The 20,565-nt window shown below is 39.7% G+C and overlaps 1 protein-coding gene across 2 annotated transcripts in view; it reads right to left on the bottom strand.

The window, feature by feature from the left end:
* Positions 1-20,565, bottom strand: part of IPO5 (importin 5) — a 90,357-nt gene that overhangs the window by 52,927 nt on the left and 16,865 nt on the right. For both annotated transcript variants that reach the window (XM_045009259.1, XM_045009252.1), the window contains exons 3-15: positions 20,285-20,477; positions 18,726-18,828; positions 18,368-18,464; positions 17,648-17,752; positions 12,885-13,007; positions 12,687-12,807; positions 8,569-8,656; positions 7,653-7,759; positions 2,998-3,122; positions 2,819-2,908; positions 2,569-2,742; positions 2,040-2,258; positions 494-577 (exon numbers count right to left, since the gene is read on the bottom strand). In XM_045009259.1, the coding sequence (XP_044865194.1) occupies positions 494-577; positions 2,040-2,258; positions 2,569-2,742; positions 2,819-2,908; positions 2,998-3,122; positions 7,653-7,759; positions 8,569-8,656; positions 12,687-12,807; positions 12,885-13,007; positions 17,648-17,752; positions 18,368-18,464; positions 18,726-18,828; positions 20,285-20,477 (1,629 nt within the window). The remainder of the gene's footprint in view (positions 1-493; positions 578-2,039; positions 2,259-2,568; positions 2,743-2,818; positions 2,909-2,997; positions 3,123-7,652; positions 7,760-8,568; positions 8,657-12,686; positions 12,808-12,884; positions 13,008-17,647; positions 17,753-18,367; positions 18,465-18,725; positions 18,829-20,284; positions 20,478-20,565) is intronic.

Genomic DNA, 20,565 nt, shown 5'->3' on the forward strand with positions numbered 1-20,565 from the left:
GCAATTTGATACAGAAGTTAAATACAAATCTTAATTCATTTGTAGTCATTTTCACAGTAAAACCACAATAAAATAGTAACTATTTACTATAAGAATATAGTTAATGGATCCAGTGCTAAAGAGACTATCCATTACAGAGACTCATATGCTGAAGTCTGATGCTGGCACTCCATGTACCATTTCTCTCCATTCCCTGTATGGAGGAATCTGCATTGCAAGTCAGGTTTCTTAATTCTCAAATCCTTTCATTTTAAGGAATTTCACTTTTCAACCACCTCTACACTATGAAGATCCCAGGCATTGTATAGCCTGGGGAGAGTGGTTCTCTGTGGCAAAAAGAGCTTAACAGATAATTTTTTTTAAGAAGCAGTTACACACTTCTATGTTGCATGTGACACTTCAGAAATTTTCTATAAAAAAAGCAAGAGGATAAAGGACACTAAGTGTTAGGCATCAACAGATATTTGTTACAAGAGAACATCTTCTGACATACCTGGGGGTCATCATCTTCCAGATCACTGAAGTCTGTCTGCGTCTTCAGCAACAACTGCATCACATCTGATGCATCCTGCATAAACTAGAAATAAAATACACCCACATGTGAAGTTTCATATCAAACAGCGCTTATTTAAAGTTGAGGCACAGAAATTCCTCTAAAAACAATGAATAACTTAAAAGTAAAAATTCCTACAACAGTATAAGAGAGCAGTACCGTATATTCCGGCATATAAGACGACTTTCTATATTAAAAAACAACCCCCCAAAATCGGGGGTCGTCTTATACGCCGGGTATAAACAGCGGGCGGCTGAGATTTAAAAGGCTCTGTGCTCCCCGCCGCAGCGGGCAGCCCAGAGCCCTCTGATTCCCCGCCGCGGCTGGAATTTAAAAGGCTCTGGGCTCCCCGCCGCAGCCGGCAGCCCAGAGCCCTCTGATTCCCCGCCGTGATTTCACTCCAGAATCAGGAGAAGCTGGCAGCACTAGCTAGTAAACATTCTGAATGTCAGACATCTTGAGTGCAGAGAATATACACACAACCTACAGCACATTCTATCCTTACACTGAACTCATTACCATACTATCTGAGCAACTTCTAGTAGTGCTTTAAGCAACATGACTACATGTCATGTTTGTGTTCTCAGCTACTCCCCACATTATCCACCTGATTCAAGGAATACAATATAATTGCAGTTATCTGAAAATCCTTGTTATTCAAATCCAGTTTCCCCCATATAGCCCTGATAGTTAACAGCACTTCCGTTTATCCAAATGCCCAGATATCTGAAAATTTCAGCTGTCCCTTAGGCCACTTGGATAAATGACAGTGTACTGTATAATATTCCTACACTCCTTCCCACCCTCTGCCCCATAATTCTTTGCTGCAACTTCACTGTCAGTTTCATCTGGGTTCTTACATAAAGAATACCAAACAAACTGCAAATCAGTTCTGGTGGCACTACTAGAAGCACATGGAAAGCTAGGAAAGTTAATGTTTTCAGATAAGTGCTTTAAAAAACCCAAAACACAAACTAAGCTTCATATGCCAATATTTTAAATTAAAATATTTAATAAGGGCCAGGGAACATGAAGAGAAAGTGTGATTTGCTCTCTTTTCCCAAGGTTACAAAGCCTTCTTATCTTCCTTTTAGAATCCTGGATTTATGCAATAGGAAAAGCTCCACCCACACATCAGGCCATGTCAGACAAAGCTGCCCATCCTAAGAATCAGGGTCTAACATTATGGCGAATATATCATACTTCTGAATCTAGCAAAGATTAAATTACAAGGTAGTAATCTTTGAAATACAGAATAAAAGACCAACATGAGGCACAGAACTAAAACCATTCAAATGAAGCCAGCTGAAATATTTATTTACCTCCCCAGTTAAATGAACTTGGAAGTATGACAGACAACAACAAATCTGAAGGTTGAGCAGTCAGTGAAGAAAATGCAACATACTATTATGTGAAAAGGCTTTAAAAAAAAAAAAATAGATTCTCTTTGACTCGACAGTTAACAGTATGTATCTTAAAGACTTACCTTTTCCTTACCAACAGCAAGGCCAATTAGGCTGATGCATTCAATAGTTTTTCCTCTTAAAAGTCTAAGTTCTTTCTGTACAGCATTCTCAACAATGTGTTTTAGAGAGGGCATAAATAAGTCATAGTAGGGAACAAATTTCTCCTCTGCTGTATCTGCAACTGATGCAATGGAAGTCACAACTTGTTCCAAAACCAGCTTAGTGCCTTTCTGTATTAACTTTGGGATAAAAAAAAGAAAGATGGTTACGCCACTTACAATTTTCAATTAAATTTTGTCCCACCCCCAAATGTGGCTTTTGTACAGATTATAATTCTGAAAATATTGTTGTAGTCTACATATCACTATTTACAATGTTCGGTTTTTGATACTGATGGGTATTGAATGCGAATTTCATATCAGCTTTTTTTTTTTTTTTACAAGAGTCAAAAAATTACAGTAGGATAATAAATGTGTTTTGCAAACTTTACAGAAGACTTTAGCAAAGCAATTAAAAAAAGACACCCCAAAATCATTAAGCATATTATACCTCCTGCAGTTTAATCACCATGGTGGAATGAAGATGCTTCACTAAATTATCCAGATAGGGAATAAGCAGTGATTTCGGACAATCTTCAGTAAAGTTAATGAGTGCAGCAGCTGCATGAGCCTGAACACGCTGGTTGCCTTGATCTTCCATGGTTTGCAGAAGAGCTGCAATTACCTACAACAGAATAGTTAATGTTCAAAACAAGTTTCCAAATGGAACAAAAATTTATCTTGGACTGTCTATTACTTGCCTTCTCGTGGAATTTCTTTTGGAAACCAGGGGCAAAGTCTGTAGCCATTTGTCCAACTGCATTACAGGCTGCATATCTCACTCTTGGATGCTGAAATAACATTCCCCTCAAATAGTAAGTGTTTATAAAAGCAGAAGTTAAATGACAAAATTTTGATCTATCAACTGCATTAAACTTACAGGATCCTGGAGGAAAAGTAAAACGAAGTTAACTATCTCATTTAGAATTCCCTCCATCTGTTGATGACAACCTTCTCCAATAGCTGACAGAGCCATCAAACCAGCATGCCTGTATTTCCAATCAGCTGTGTAAGAAGACATTACATGGAAAATAAGGTATCCATTTTGGAAAATAAGAACAGGGAAAGACAGGAAAAAGAGCATGTCTGGATACTTAATCTACGTATGTCAGAACTGCTGCCTCCCAACCCTGCATGTACCCAGACATCCTTTTCTTCTGGCTAGTTTGAGGAAATCGGGGACAAATCCTTCTGCCCAAAACTGAACACAGAAATTCTAAACTATTGATGCCTCATCCCTAGTGCTACTGTCTGGAAATAGTTAAATAAGTCAACTAGGAAAGGTTCAGGAAAAGACATCTTCCATTTCGCTACCAGTGATTTCCATACCCTTGTGCATGCCCCCTCTTCTTCAGTGTTTGGAAAAAAAAAAATCTAAGTAAGAAAGCACTGAACATTCCAATTTAAAGACAAACAAAGAATTCCCACACACTAACTTTCTAACTACGGTGCAAATAATTGATAGTCACATTAACACCACCCTATACCGAAAACCTACTGACCGCTATGCCTACCTTGACGCCTCCAGCTTCCATCCCAGGCACACCACAAGATCCATTGTCTACAGCCAAGCCCTGAGGTACAACCGCATCTGCTCTAAGCCCACAGACAGAGACCAACACCGACAAAATCTCCACCAAGCATTCTCAAAACTACAGTACCCGCACGAGGAAATAAGGAAACAGATCAACAGAGCCAGACGTGTACCCAGAAGCCTCCTACTGGAAGACAAACCCAAGAAAGAAACCAACAGGACTCCACTGGCCATCACATACAGTCCCCAGCTAAAACCCCTCCAACGCATCATCAGGGATCTACAACCCATCCTGGACAATGACCCCACACTTTCACAGGCCTTGGGTGGCAGGCCAGTCCTCGCCCACAGACAACCTGCCAACCTGAAGCATATTCTCACCAGTAACTGCACACCGCACCATAGTAATTCTAGCTCAGGAACCAATCCATGCAACAAACCTCGATGCCAACTCTGCCCACATATCTACACCAGCCACACCATCACAGGACCTAATCAGATCAGCCACACCATCACCGGTTCATTCACCTGCACGTCCACCAATGTAATATATGCCATCATATGCCAGCAATGCCCTTCTGCTATGTACATCGGCCAAACTGGACAGTCTCTAAGGAAAAGGATAAATGGACACAAATCGGATATTAGGAATGGCAATATACAAAAACCTGTAGGAGAACACTTCAACCTCCCTGGCCACACAATAGCAGACCTTAAGGTGGCCATCCTGCAGCAAAAACACTTCAGGACCAGACTTCAAAGAGAAACTGCTGAGCTCCAGTTCATCTGCAAATTTGACACCATCAGCTCAGGATTAAACAAAGACTGTGAATGGCTTGCCAACTACAGAACCAGTTTCTCCTCCCTTGGTTTTCACTCAACTGCTAGAACAGGGCCTCATCCTCCCTGATTGAACTAACCTCGTTATCTCTAGCTTGCTTCTTGCTTGCCTATATAAACCTGCCCCTGGAAATTTCCACTACTTGCATCCGAAGAAGTGGGTATTCACCCACGAAAGCTCATGCTGCAAAACGTCTGTTAGTCTATAAGGTGCCACAGGATTCTTTGCTGCTTCAACTTTCTAATGTCCCTCCTCCCACACACCAACTTTCTAATGTCATCATGTACCCTATTCAATCCTCCTATCAACAGATATGGATTTAGGAATTTAAAGTTCACTCTTTTTTAAATGTTTGGCCTATTAATGTGGACTGACACCTGACCTCCATCTCTCCTTAACAGCTTTCCTTTAGAGTGGAGAATATGCATTAGCAATACCCTTTTGCCCACAATGATCTTCCTTGTACTACAACAAAGAGGGTTTGAAAATAGAACATACAAGGAAAGACACAGCCAAATCTGTCAAACATCCTACTCTTTCCCTGCTTTGCTGTAGGAAGAAGGTAGACAAAGACTCCTCCTGACACCAAAAGTCAAGAATTTTGAATTAGTGATACCAGTGATACAACTTGTAAAGGGCACTTTGGCTCTTACTACCACTATTCCTAATGCTACTCACACATCTGCTGAATTAGGAGGTAGTTTGGGATAGTATGAACGTCTGTTTTTGCTACTAGCTGTAAAGTAGTGTACGATATACTCCACAGTACTATGCAGCACCAAAGTAGAGAGCTACCTGCAGCTCTCCCAACCGAAATAAATTAGTCAAGTAAAAAATGTTTAGTTACTTCAACATCTGGCTTTTTTTTTTAAACCACTGTACTCTGGTCAGACATATTATAGTGAGGTAAAGTGGACTATCCACTCCCACTACTCCACTGTTTCATAAACCCCAGTAGTCTAGATGGCTGATCTTTCTTCTGTACTACAGAAAATATAAAGGATAATGTAAATACAGTAATTGTGTAGTACCAACCCACCACTCACAGCATTGCCCTAAACAGACACAAGATAAAAGTTTCCAACTCCTGCAAACTTAACCAATACACCACCACTATGGATTGGAATTCTGGTTGCAGCTTGCTTCATTATAAGCGAAAGATGGTCTGATTTGCATCATACAGCTAGGCTAGAAAGTGCTAGTTCTGATAGTGGATGCTGGGAAGCAGTAGTTAGTGCTTTCATTTTTGCTGCTGCTCAAGTTCACCGCTTTTTCCTAATTCATTAAGATCACATTGTATCTCTTCCTTCCAACTCGCTGCTATTAGTATGCATGCCTTCATGCTTTCATTCATGTGATGTCAGGAGAAATGATACTTAAGCCTGTTGGGGGCTCACATTCTGGCATCCCACCCCGAGGAGAAAACTTGCAACCTTAAATTTATGTAAGGAAAGTTTGTGAGAAAAGACTGGAATTTTACCTCTAAAGAAGAGAAACAAAAATTATTTGTAGTTCATCTTTAACAGTTGATTAAATAAGGAATTGTTTTTGAAGTTTTAGTATCAGAAAACCTTGCTGTCTCTCCTCTATTCCGTGTCTGCAAACAAGAGCCCTCCCCTCCTATTAGCCTACCAATGCCACTTCACTGAATAAATATTGCAACAGGTTCTCCTTCCCAGCAGAGCACGCGCCTCATGTGCCTCACCTGTCACTATAGCTCAACCCAGATTGCTGCATCCCTGCTCAATGGAAGGATCAGGGCATACTGACTAGCAAGTCAGGGGAGAATGAGTGCTTCCAACTCTTATGAGACCCAGCCCCCAACCTCCAAGGGGCTACATAAAGACTCTACCTGCCACTTCTGAAGGTATTGAACACCAAAAGATTAATCAGTTTCCAAGTATCCAAGTAGTTTTGTACAATGAATAACTCATTTCAGAAATTAAACAGCACAAGAAGGCCGCTAGTGGTTTGTGACTTAGATCACATTCAAATCTAGTGTTGCACACTATGGCTGTATACCTTGATGTGGAGTGTTACCTACTGACACTAAAACGTTTATCATCAGGGTGGAAAAACCAAGAATGGCTTTCAGGTGTGTTCTGACTGGTGTTAATGTTATTAAAGTAGGAGAGGATACCCAGAAGTCTGGGCCTTCTTCAACCCATATGCCTGGCTGTTCAAATTCAGCATGCCTTCTAAGGTGCAATAAACCAAAATGTGCAAAATATGATTAATGAGCAATCCTGTTGCACAATCAAACATTATGGATACTTGGAAGTGAGGAGAAGACAGATGGCTGGCCAGGGTGTATGGAGGATCCATACTACTATAAGGTGGATCAGTATGGCAAAACCCAACTTGAACACCATAGTGGTTACTACTGTATTTCAGTGTGTGATTTGTTCTTATCCATGTATGAGCTCTGCACCTTCATATGTTTTTTAAAAAAATCAGTGTGCTTTTTTTTTTTTAATGCTTGTGAAAAAAATAGGATTGAGACGCTTGCAGACTAGAGTCCTGTAAAGTTAGAGGATTGGAAGAGGCAGTTTACACGGCCTCACAATGCCTTAGCAAGATGCCTAAACTCTAAACCGGAGGGACTGTCTCTAAGATAAAAAAAGAGAAGTCAGTATCCAAAATAACCCTTGGTGCTGTCTGCAGAGGATGTCAGAAGTGTCAATTACCAATTGTGACAATCTGTAGCACATTTATCTAGCCAAACTCATCCTCAATATTCTACTGAATTAGTGGGAAATTTCATACTGCTCATATGCAGTGAGTATTTCTAAAACTCAAATGTCTTATATAGATCAAAATTCTTCAATGTAACAGACATTTTCCCTCATTTATGACTAAATCCAGAGAAAGTCTGAAGTTTTAAAAGGGAAGCTGTTGAGGTTACTTCACTACTTTTAATAAAATAGTTCCTCTATTCTTGACCACTGAAAGCAGAACACATTCATCACATTAAACAGATTTTTGAAATTCATTTTGAATAAAAAATAAATTACATGTCTATCTACAATATCGACAGTTTTATATGTGCCTATTAATAATACAAAAGGATAATTAACAGAAAGCACTACGTAGCTGAACAGGCCTTTACAAAAATAATTATTCAAGCTAAGACTCTAAAACAATGCATCAAGTTACTTACGATTCTGGAGCATTTGCATAATATGTTCTTTAATCATAGGCAGAACAAGTTTCCCTCCAAGGCCACACGCCATTCTGTCCAATGCACTCTCACCAGCAACTGCATTGCTAAAGTTAGTGTTTAAAAAAAAATGTCATGATTAATTCAAAGTCTAGGGTAAAAAGTCAACAGGTCCAACAGTTCATTCGAAAAGTGTATGAGGAAATACACTTTCCAATCTCTGAATGTGAATGATCCCTGCAAGCAAATAAAGTTTAAGTTTGAATGCTGAAAGATATAAATGCTTATATTTGGAGTCTTTCAGTTATAAAGAAACATTTATTTACACCGAAAGCTAGTTATTCAATGATATAGATAGATCTAGAATGATCTATAGATCCATATAGATATACACCTCTACCCCAATACAACGCTGTCCTCGGGAACCAAAAAAAAAAATCTTACCGTTCTCTATCGAACTTGCTTTGATCTGCCGGAGTGCGCAGCCCTCCCACCTCCCCAGAGCACTGCTTTATCGCATTATATCAGAATTAGTGTTCTATCAGGTCATGTTATATCAGGGTAGAGGTGTATATATAAACAAACAAACTGCTACTTTTGCTCACCCTCCCCTTTAGCATTATTCCTGTCCAAGAATAAACTGCTTCTGATCCTTTTCCTTCAGACACCAGTAATGTAATTCTAGACCTCTAAATTATTTTCTGCCAGTTGTGGTGCCAATGTATATCACAAGGCTTCTATTTTCAGTTCCACTACTTGTAAAAAGGAGAAATGTGTGTGCTGCTGCTGGTAGTAGTGGACAGGCAGAGTGTGGGAATGCAGGATGCAAACAAGCTGCCTCCCCATCTTGCAAACACCCAGGTCACCTGTATGCTATGGAGTTTCTTTTAATTGAGACAGCTGGTTTGTCAAATACCTGTCAAAATCATCATCTTCAAGCTCATCTGCATTTGCCCAATCTTCATCTTCTTCTAAGTCAACCATCATTGCTAACATCTGAGGAACTAAATACAAAATGAAAACCTGACAGTCATCCCAATTAAATTACAGTATACTAAAGTAACATTTAATCTATAGCACTGAATGAGTTTAGGAGAGGACATACTTCAGAACATTTTGCTTCATATGCAGTAAAAACAATGGACCAGAAATTAGGAATACCCTTTCATTACCAAAAAGAAATTACAACAGAGTTCTTCTGAAGAATTTTAATTTGCAAAGGTCAAGATCACATTGATAAAGTAAAGGCTGCCAACATCCATTGGAAAGGTTTGTCAAATATTTCTAAACATGGCATTAGAGTTAAGATGTGCTTGGACTGATTTATGGAAACTTTGACAAGGAATCCTCCAAAGTTTGGCCAATAAAAAAGTCTGATGACTGACTACAGAAGACCATTTCCCTGTTTTCCTGCCCTCCATGATGAGCTCTGGGTGCACAGACAGTATACCTGGCATAGATGAAAACTTAAAAAGCTATTGACTGAAATATAGCAAACAGACCAGTAAGTAATTCTCAATGGCTGTACATATTTAGATGGACACAGGCCTAATCTTGACAACCTGATCACCTGTTTTGGATCGCAGGTGTGTAGCCCTTCTGTTCTGCCTTGTCTTCTTTTTGAACAAACAAGATATAAGCCCTTTAGAAATGGGCTTTTCCCACAGAAAGTACCCTAGAACTTTCAGAAGAGCTCAAGATATGAAGAACCTTGGACACTTAATCCATCAATTGTCAATTTGTCCACCCCTGCGTTTGAAAAATGAAAGTTTACTCTGTAAATATGGAACCTTAGCTTCTAAATAGCTACACCCTCATCATCACAGTATCTAATGTCTTCCATTAAACAACATGACTAACTTCTGTCACTTGCTGCTCTGCCTCTCAAGAGAATTGTGTGCGCGGTGTAATGTTTGGTAGGGTTTTTATTTGTTTTTACACTATGTACATGTGGCTATATGTTTATATTAGAGACAGCAAGAAACATGCCTTGCAATTTGAATGAGGGGTAGTATGTCTGTGGGAACTTCTGCCCTAAGGGCTATCAAACTGGGGGACCCAGAGGAACCTTTGGGGGCGGGATGCAGTGGGGCCCAGGCCAGCCCCAATGAGGGGCAGGGAGGGAGCACCACTCGGCCCTGCTCCCAGCCTCAGTTCTGTTCCCCGCCTAAGGCCAAGGCTGGGGCAGGAGCAGAACTGCACCTGGCCGAGGGCCCAGCTGTCAGCCCCTGCTGCAGCCAGCTGCAGTTCCGCTCAGCCTCTGGCCCCAGCTCCAGCTCCACTCCTGGCCCCAGCCTCAACCTTCTTACCCCTGGGTGCGTCTCCCCGCAAGCCCCATGACTTGACACAACCCCTCAAAAGTTTGGGGACAACTGCCTTAGGGAGTTAGTTACAGCCTTAGACCAGCTGCTGAGAAAGCTCTCTTGCATCGACAAACATCACTCATAGTAAAAAGTTCAATTGTACCCAATGAGCAGTTTTCAGCCACAGTCCTTATCCTGGAGCTTTATGCCATTTTTTAGAAAGGCTGGGCCCAGGTCATTGCATGCCTTGAAGATAAGGACCATGACCTTAAACTTTACTTTATATTGTATGGAAGCCAGCACAGAACACACAAAACTTGTTTCATGTGCTCACAGTAGCCTGTGCTGCTGAGGAGGCATGCTGTGGCATTCCATACTTGCTAGTGTTTTGCTGATGGCTTCATACCAAAGTATATATTGCATTGCTGTGGTCCACAGAGGAGGTGATGCAGGAGTGTACACCAAGGCCAGGTCAACATCCACCAGGATGGGACAGTCTCCTAGCCAACTGTATTACAAGAGAAGCTGACTTGACATAACTTGCAGCCTTCTTGTGTACTTAGCCCCATGGGCTGGAAGCAAGGACACCACGTAGAATTAATTCAGCCTTGCTTAGGTAGACAAGACAGCTGCACAAACTGCAGAGTGTTACTAACAGGATATTTACAGTGAAAGGACAGAAAACAGACCTAGATTTGGGTATCTGCATTTGTAAATTTCTTGCTGAAGCTGCTTGGCTGATAAGTAGAATAATGAATTATTATTCGCAGTTGCTAGGGAAGATTGTTAGCCTATTATGAGTTATATGCTTGGTCTAGAGAACCTATAAAAAGTTTAGTTAGAGAGGGTACTTGGGAGAAGCTTGGGAGAAGTCTGAGAAGATTTCTACGAGCTAGGAGACTGACACCTAACTCCCCAGTGGCTAGGAGAAAGGTTGAGCACTGGAAACCTGTTGCTGCAACTTGATACCACCTCAGGCTTTGGGTAGCTATAATCTGAGGTGCTTCATATCTAGACTCCTGCTAGTTTTGATGTGCGCTTTATACTCAATAAAAACAAGGATTGTTGGGTGGAAGCACTCTGTGTGTACCAATAAATTTATCAGACACAGGTGCTGAGTCCCCCACTAACTTATTTCCTGACACTGCCTGGAAAACAGATTAGTTACTACAGCTTTGGGTTCAGATAACCCTGGGTAACAAATAGAGATGCTGTGAGAGAACTTGGCAAAGAACCCAGGAGCACTGAGGCTATGTACTGAGTTAACCAATTGTGGATACGTACAGTAAGCCAAAAGAAATTGCACTGTGTCTGTAAAATTCTCAAAGTGCTTTAATCTGCCCACCTAGATAACCTCTTGCATACCCAACCAAAGTTTGAATGTGATGATGGACTATCAGAAGCCTATGTGTGAAGGCACTAAAAATAAAATGCTTCAAAGGATTATACCTGAGATAGGCTTTTCAAGCACACATGTGCATGACTTGTAAGCATACATATGCAGTAGTGGGGAGGCTCTTATACACCACTGTTCAAATCCAGATAAAATCAGAATCTCAACCACACATTGTCACTGGCACCAAGACTCAAAGATTCCAAAAACCTGGAAGAGTACAAATGACTCTAGCGAATGGTTTAAAACATTTAAGCCTACTGAGAATAGTAACATTTAATATAAAGGACTCCTGAAAAACATCTCTATAAAAGGCTTGCTTTTCATGCACACTATGTAGAAGTCTGACTGCCACAGTTTTGTTCTTCTAGATATGTAAAGATAGTAAAAAATTAGGATTGGCTGTCTTCCTAGATAATTAACATCTCTTAAAAACAGTTACGAGCATAAAGCAGCACTTTTCAAACTTGCAGGAGAATAAAATAGCAAGTTGCCTTTATGTAATTTCCAGAGACTTAGCATATGGTGCACCAAAATCTATTGAACTACCACTGTGTGGGGAAAAAAGTCTTTCAGAGAGCATGACTTATTTCAATGCTCTGTCTGCTCACAAAAAAATCTGACAGGTGGAGCAAAATGAATTTAGTTATCCATATAAAAACAGTACTCTGTTGTTGAGTTGTCCAGCCAAGAAAGTTATTTTTAGTGTCCAAAAGTGTGTGCCATGCTTTAGAGAGGCATAGTGCCTGTCTTGGAGAGTTTACAATCTATATTTTAATCAGTATTTTGGATTGAAACTTAACCCCATATTTAAGCATCTGAATAAACTGCTTGATTTTCAAAGATGCAGCATAACCACAACTCCCATTAACAGGGAACCAGGGGCCCTTAGCATTTGGAAAAATGAGGCCACTTAGGTGCCTAAACAGAAGCTGTGAATTTAGGACTTTAATAGTTCAGTGTCCATAGTTGGGTTTGTATAGTGCGAAAGTTTGGACTGCATCTAGTGACTGCTAAGTAAAAACACATCAAATACTTTCCCCAATATCACTTTCACTGTAAGCATTTGCTGTAGTTGCTACAGAAGTGTTATGCAGCTGCAGACTGGAGGCATTCACAAAATCATGAGCGAGAAGGCAAAACAGCTCAAAGTTGCCAAGAAGTGGCCTTCATCAAGAGTTTTGGGAAACTGATTTAGGGGCTTGCAGATGGTGATAAATGGTTTTGCAACGCTGAAAGTCTAGCGAAGTTATTGTGCTAGTTAACACATAGGACATTGGTTTAGCATTTTAAAAAGGAGGCAAGTTATTTAATAGATAACAGGAGTATTTTACTTACTAGCTTGTGCAACAATGTTGGTATGTCTTCTCAGCATAGCAGCAGCAGTTTCTGATAGCGTCACTATTACTTCCAGGGCCAGTTGACGTTGCATGTTATTGAGATTGGTGTCTCCACACAACTGCCAGGATTAAAGCTGAATGGTTAGACCAGAAGTTTAACAAATGAAAATTTGCTCTCAGTAATTTCCAGATTTACCTTCAGGCTTAGTTGTAATGTTGGTTCTAAGTGTGGACGTAAATATTTCGGAACAGTATCTGCAATCTCTACAAGGGATTTTAGAACGGAGTCATCATTTTGGTAACAGGAGTCATTTACAGCCTATAAAAAAATTAGGATGAAATTAAAATATTTGCTTTTTACTGATGCTACTAAAACACTGGATTATGAAGAGATTCTGCAAAAACATTAATTCAGGCTGTTTACTGGAGTTAAAGTTTATGGGGTCTATTTCTTGTGTGTGTGACTAGCTCCCGCTGGTGTTAATATAAGCAGAGCCAACACGATGGGGGGACAGACAGACACTTACTGTTATGGTTTGATTTTTATAAAGGTAAGTCAGTAGTGCTCAAATGGTAAAAATTGCATTTTAGCAGTTTAACAAGTATAACTCCCAAAAAGCATGTCTAATACTTCATACATCTTACTAACTAGTAACTGAAGGTTACTGAAGGTAATCCACAAGGAAAAAAACAAATTCATGCTCATTCTGTTTCTCTGTTGTATAAATGCAGCTTTAAAGAAAAAAAAAAACAAAAAAAAACCTTAGAAATACCAGAGATATCAAGTTTATTCTTCCTTGCTTTTGCTGGAGAATCTGAAATTACAATGGGACCCTTGTTAGCCCTCAACTGAAGGGCATGGGAATGGAAAATTTATTCAATTTTTTGTAAAGATATCCTAACCAACCAGCAACTGTCTAAAGTTGTATGTTAAAAATTTAAAGTTAAGTAAAACTTCCTTGCCTTTCAATTGGTTAGACAGTGTTCTCTTGACCCTGTAGTATCAAAATCCCCCTAGTTCTTCAGTCATGTTTAGGTTCTTCCAGGAAAAATAGGGCAATATGATCTGAATTTCTAAGGTAAACACAAGTCTTATGCTCTTTTTATCCTAAAAAAGGCACTTTTGTTCCTTTGGCAGTCACCTCTTGTTGTATTTGGTAATTGTATTTGGGTCTTCAGTATATAATACAATATTGCTTTTCAACGTAATTAGGATCTCAACAGTTTAATTTCCATCATGGAAGATACTGCTTAGTCAAGACAGGTCATCATTAGTTAGTACGCTCCACCCATCTGGCCCTAGCATTTGTATAATGTACACAGGGATTTTTCTTCATTTTTCAGTGATTAAGTCCTACTTGTCCATCCATTGCAAGTTTGAGCAGCTGTACAGCAAAAAGTCAATATTTTCAAACCTGGTATCTGAAGTCACATGCCCAAATTCATATTCTACATTAAATATAAATGGTCTAGTTAGTTTTTAGAAGTACTGAGCACCCAAATCACTAAAGTCAGTTGGAGGTGCAGGTGCCTCATTTCCTTTGAAAGTCAGAAAGTTCTTGTATTTAGCGGCTCATCTGTGAATTAAGGAGCTGAACTTTAAATCAGACTTTTTTCAAGCCTTGATATCTAAAGACCTAACTGGTCATCCAGAACATGTCACTGGTGTCCAAAGCTAAGCTTTAATCATGGTTTTAACATTTCAAATCCTTCCCACTAGCCAATCTGTAGAATGAACTTCAACAGCCGCAGAATTCTTTTCCAGCCGCCTCCAAAGGTCATCCACAACTATCCCAACACTTCTCATCTCCTATTTATAACCGGGGATCTACATATTCTGTTTACCATAGCCATAGAATCCATCCTTACCACAAAACTGTGGACCAGAATGAGTTTTCAATTACAAATATGTAGCCATCCCTTAAGGTTGCAAAGGAAATCTTGAAATCATGAACCACATGCAATCAATATAGTGTTTACTGAATCTTGAGAAGGCCTCAAACTGAAGGGGTAAACTGCACACATGCATCCAAACAGGCTGTTTGCCATCTTTAGTTTTCAGACCTATCTGTGGCTATATTAACTATTTTACTGCTTAACATTTTAGTATGAACAGGATGATTATCCCACAATTCCTTCTTGGTCCTTTCTAGCTGCCAAAAGCCCTAATTGTATTGTACTCAGCTACTAAAACAATTATGTTGTCAAAACAAAATTTGTCAGGCAACTGAAATTCTTGAGTAAAAAAACTGATTTCAGTATCAAACAAACAGGTGTTCCTGTATTCATTTCCACAGTTAAAACATGCTCAATTTTTCATTTAAATGAAGCTGCTACAGAATTTCCAGTCTGCTGCAGAAGGTAGGAATCTTGGCAGAAAATTTAGGTTCAGCTTAGAGTAAAGGAGTCTATGTTTATAGCTTCAATTGCCTCCAGCAACAAGCCATCCTCCTGACCCTAGCAACAAAGGTTACCTTAATCTTCTTATCCTACTCTGAACTGCACTATGCAATATGAATGGCCTGAAACTCACTATGGCTGCTACAATCACTGTACCAAACAAACATGTTATTACCTGCTTCCTTTTATAAAACCATCTGTACCACACTACCTGCCCAAGTAGAGCTCAATCTACTCCACTTAGCTTTTCCCCAAACTATATACCCTTTAACTCCAACTCTTGCACAGCTTTATCCCTTTCAAAACAAACATAAGCCAGCTTGAATCACAGGTGAGTTTCCATTCTGATCCTCTAGAGCCAGAAGGGACCAAAAGAACATTTGGTTTGACCTGTATATCACAGGCCATTGAATTTTACCCAGTTAATCCTGTATTAAGCCCCACAGCTTCTGTTTGACTAAAGCATATCTTATAGAAAGGCACCCAGTCTTAAGACTTCAAAAGACAGAATCCACCATTTCCCTTCATATTTTGTTCTAATGGCTAATTTCTTTCACCATTAACTGACATTTCTAAGTTGAATTTGTCTGGCTTCAGCTTCCAGCCACTGGCTCTTGTTATGCCTCTCTCTGCTAGGCTAAAGAGCTCTTTAATACCTGGTATTTTCTCGCAGCAAAGGTTTTTTCCATATACAAATCAAGTCCTCTCTCAAGCTTATTGATAAGGAGCTCAATCTGTTTAGTTTAAGTCTCACTGTAAGAATTTTTTTTTCTCCAGCCCACAAGTCATTTTTGTGGCTCTTTTCTGAACCCTCTCCAATTTTTCAACATCCTTTTAAAAATATGGACATCACAACTGAATACAGTATTCCAGTATCAATCTCACCAGTGCCAGAACAATAAAATAATTTCCCTACTCCAACTCACTACTCCCCTATTTATACATCCAAGGATGACATTAGCCTTTTTTGCCACAACCTTGTATTAGAAGCTCACGTTCAGTTGCTTTTCTGCTATGACCCCTAAATCTTTTCCAGAGTCACTGCTTTCTAGGATACACTCCCACTCCTTGTTCCTACATGGATGACCCTGCACTTGGCTGTATTAAATATTCTGTATGAATCGGCAGACCTTGCCAAGTGATCTAGATCGCTCTGTATCACTGCCTTATCCTCACTTATCACGCAATCTGTGAGCCATCAGCAAATGATATTGGCAGCGATTTCATATTTTCTTCCAGATAATTGAAAGACTCAAACAGTATCGGTCCTAGAACCAATTCCTGCAACATCCCACAAGGAACACCCCCATTTGATGGCAATTCCTATTGCCAGTTAGTTTGAGATGGTCTGTTAGCAATTCATTTAGCGTATACTTTGATGTTGCATAGTTCTAAGTTTTTTTAAAATCAGGATGTTCCACAGTACTAAGTAAAACATCTTACAAAAAAGTCTATATATTAACCAAACTTGTAATCTCATAAAAAAATGAAATCAGGTTTGACAAACCTATTTCCCATAAATTCATGTTGATTAGCATTAATTATATTCTCAACATTTACTTCTTTGTTCGCTGAATACCAGGTCAGTTTTCATTATTTTGCCTGGGATAGATATTAGACTAACGGCTTTATGACTACGTAGGTTATTGTGCCTGCCCTTTTTGAACAACAGCACACAATATTAGTACTTTTCTTGACTTCTGGAATTTTCTAGATTTCCAAGATTTATTAAAAGTGATCACTGAGCCAGAGATCTCTCCAGCCAACTGAGTAATCTTGCGTGCAAGTTATTTGAACCTCCTGATTTAAAAATATTTATCCTTAGCAGATTAACATCCTGCTTACTATTTACAATTTCATAATCTTGCATTTTCTTATCATATATGATTGAACATAATTCTTTTTTAACGTACACCAGCAAAGACTCTACCATACATTAATTTCATTCATGTTTACTCCTCAAATGTTACTGTAACATTTAAGCTATTGACCACATTAAAATAAACTATGATTTTCCATAGAAATTTAATTATAAAGATAAAGTGTTTTATCTTAGACCCTATTTATTGTGTTACAACAGCACCCAACGTGTATTTGATAGTGGGCAAACAACTAAAGTCTCTGTGCCAAAGAGCTTACAGTTTCAGGCTATGTCAACATTACAGCTTATGTCGGCATAATTTACGTCGCTCAGGATGTGACTAAATCAACCCCGAGCGATGCAAGTTATACTGACATAACCGCTGGTGTGGACAGCACTACATCGGCAGCTTCTCCTGCCTACATAGCTACCCTCCACTTGTGGAGGTGGTTTTATTATGCTAATGGGAGAACTCTCTGCCATCTGCATAGAATGTCTTCACTAGACGCGCTACATCAGTGTGGCTGCACTGCTGCAGCACTGTGTGTAGACATGCCCTAAGTGAACAAAAAACTGATTGGGAAGAGAAAGCGATGTGGAACATATAAGAATTCACAAGACACTAAGATCAATGGCTTGTGCTCACGTTAAGCAATTATAGGCGACAGTGATAAGACACCTTCTGTGTCGTTTCTTACCTGCAAGATTCCAGGTAGCAAGTCTGCAAAATGTTTCAGAAGAGGAAGATTGTGCTCATTAGCAAGTACAAATGCAGCTGCAGCCCTTGCGGACAACATCCTAACCTAGAGGGAAGGGGGGAGGAAAAAGGCTGTTTCAGGCTAAGATTAGAGTTTGTAATGGTATAGACACATTTGAGTGCTTTCATATTTGATATGGTTTTTAAACTAGCTGCAAATATGTCACACCAGAGCCACTGTAGGAAAGGCTACATTTTAGATTCACTTTTAGTTTGCAAATATAATGAATTTTTCTAAGTGGATGTGTTTTTCACCAAGGGCTTCAATAAACTCATTCATCAGAAGTCGCCACAAACGATCTCTGTATCTTTACAACACCCCTGTGAGGTAGTATTATTCACCATTTTTACAGAGGGGGAACTGAAAGACAAACGGTAAAATTTTTAAAACTAAGTAAGTGACTTAGTAGGCTAAGTCCCACTTTAAAACTAACGTAGGCACTTAAGAGGTAAGTCTGAAGGAAAGTGAATCTGACTTACTTCCAACATGACTTAGGCACTTTTGAAAATGTTACCCCTCTGGGACTTGCTCAGGGTCAGAAAGGAAATTTATGGCAGAGCAGAGTACTGAACCCCTGTCCACAGAGTCCTAAACTAGCACCCTAATTATGGTATCATCCTCCCCTCTTATGATTCTATAGAAGGAGAACATATGTATTACCGTTGGATGCTCCTGATCTTGCATACATTGAACCAACATCCGTTTAATGACCTCTAAATAGTGTTGTTGTTGATTCCCAAAAATCCCAGGAAAGTTCCTAAAGATGACGAAGAACACCTGCATTAACGTATTTTAGATAGGTTTAAGACCTTAACAGACTGCAAATGACATGTTAAGATATACTTAAGCTCAGTAACAAATACTCTACCCTCTTTTCTCAATGTCAAGTAAAATGCCATATACCAGAATATAAACAGGATGCATAATCAGTTGTAAACTATTAGTTTCTCCTATTTTGCCCTTCTTACAAGCATTGATTTAGCTAAAAACCCAAGTGCACTGAGGTCCAGAAGCATACCAAAAAATATGCAGAGCAGCCTCACGCAGTCCCACATTCTGAGAGCTGACGGAATCAAATAAGAACTTCAGACCTTCTGGCCACTGGTTATTGCCATCCTCATCTAGAAAAAAAGTCAAAGTTCACAGGGAAAATAAATTTTAGGGTGGCTTAAGTTTCAAATACAACTTACAGCAGTTAATATATTAGGATATCAGTTGTGCAAAGCCTTTGCACGCTCTTCTGGCATTCAACTAAATCAGAACTGTGAGCAGAATTTAAGTTAGCTGAAATTAAGAGCAGCATTTCAACAGGAGCAAACTGGTGCATATTCAGACTTAGTAAAAAACAGTACATTTAAAAGTCTTTTTTTTTTCAAATAAAATTCCAAACAAAATTAAATTGCATTAAAGGCCATAGCATAAAATATTCCAGGAATGTAAGAAAGGTTAAAAAAAGGAGATGGGTATCTGACAAGCAAAAAACACCAAGGTACAGAGATCAGCATTTACTCTTATGAAAAAACATTCACATATAATAAGAACTAATTCAATAAAGTCTCTGGTGCACAACTGTAAGAGTCAAGGAAGTGAAACTTAAGAAAATCCTACCAAATTCCAATTACGTTTCCTTAACTGTGCCATCTGAAGTCGCCTCTACATGGATAACTAGGGCCCTACCAAATTCATGGTCCATTCTAGTCAATTTCACACCCATAGAATTTCACATTTTCAGATGTTTACATCTGAAATTTCAGAGTTCTGTAACTGTGGGAGTCCCGACCCAAAAAGGTTGGGGCGGGGGGAGATACAAAACTGTTATAGGGAGGTTGCCACCCTAACTTCTGTGCTGCTTTCAGAGCTGGGCTCGAAAGGCAGCAGCCATGGAGCTTCCTGCAGCTCCAAGAGGTTCTTGGAGGTGGGTCTAATGCCCCATGCTGCTGCGAGCACCCCAGCCGGGGGCTCCAAGCTGCTAGTCTGGGCTGGAGAGGGACAGGACTTGCTCTTCCCCTGCACGGCCACTCTGAGGTGAGATCAGACCTCACCTCCGAATACTTCCCCCTGCTACAGGAAATTCTGCATCTGGGCAACAGCCCTGGAGCTTCCTGCAGGAGAGTAGCTGGAGGTGGATCTGATCTCCCCCCGAAAGTGGCTATGCAGAGGAAGAGCAAGTCCCGTCCCTGCCCACCCTGGGAACTATTCGCTGGTGCCCAGGGAATGTTAGGAGCTCCCAGCTCGGGCACACCCAGCCCTGCTCCTCCTCCAACCTTCCAATAGCTAGATTTCATAGGAGAGGGCTTATTTCACAGTCCGTGACATGTTTTTCATGGCCGTGAACTTGGTAGGACCCTATAGATAACAAAGAGCAACATAGTACAAACTCAGATCATTATGTTTTGTTTTAAAGCGGTAATATTTAATATCTAACCATTTTACTTACACTTCTGTCTAGACTTGCTTTCTTTTAAAAAAGTTAGCTACTGTACTTTGAAATTCTACTTGAGATTAGGAAGCAAAATACAATGCAGATATTTACATATAGGTATGTACATATAGGTAGTGACCATTGCATATACATACCTATTAAATTCCTGGCCAGCTCAGCAACAATGTCACAGATTTTTTTCCTCATACTAGACTGCGTTTCCATCTGAATAATCAACAGCAGTTCACTTTTGATGGCAGTTTGAACATCTGGTGAAAGAGCTGGGTAGACTTCCTCAAATGCAGAGGACAACAAGCGTCGTAGAAGGACAGCTGCCATTTGTCTAGCCTATTGCAAAAAGATATTGTATATATTACTATGTTTTTCTTGGAAGAAGTCTCAGAAGATATTAGTTCTACTCCTACGAAATGTTATA

The sequence above is a fragment of the Mauremys mutica genome, chromosome 1 (genome assembly GCF_020497125.1).
Source record: "Mauremys mutica isolate MM-2020 ecotype Southern chromosome 1, ASM2049712v1, whole genome shotgun sequence".
NCBI lineage: Eukaryota > Metazoa > Chordata > Testudines > Geoemydidae > Mauremys > Mauremys mutica.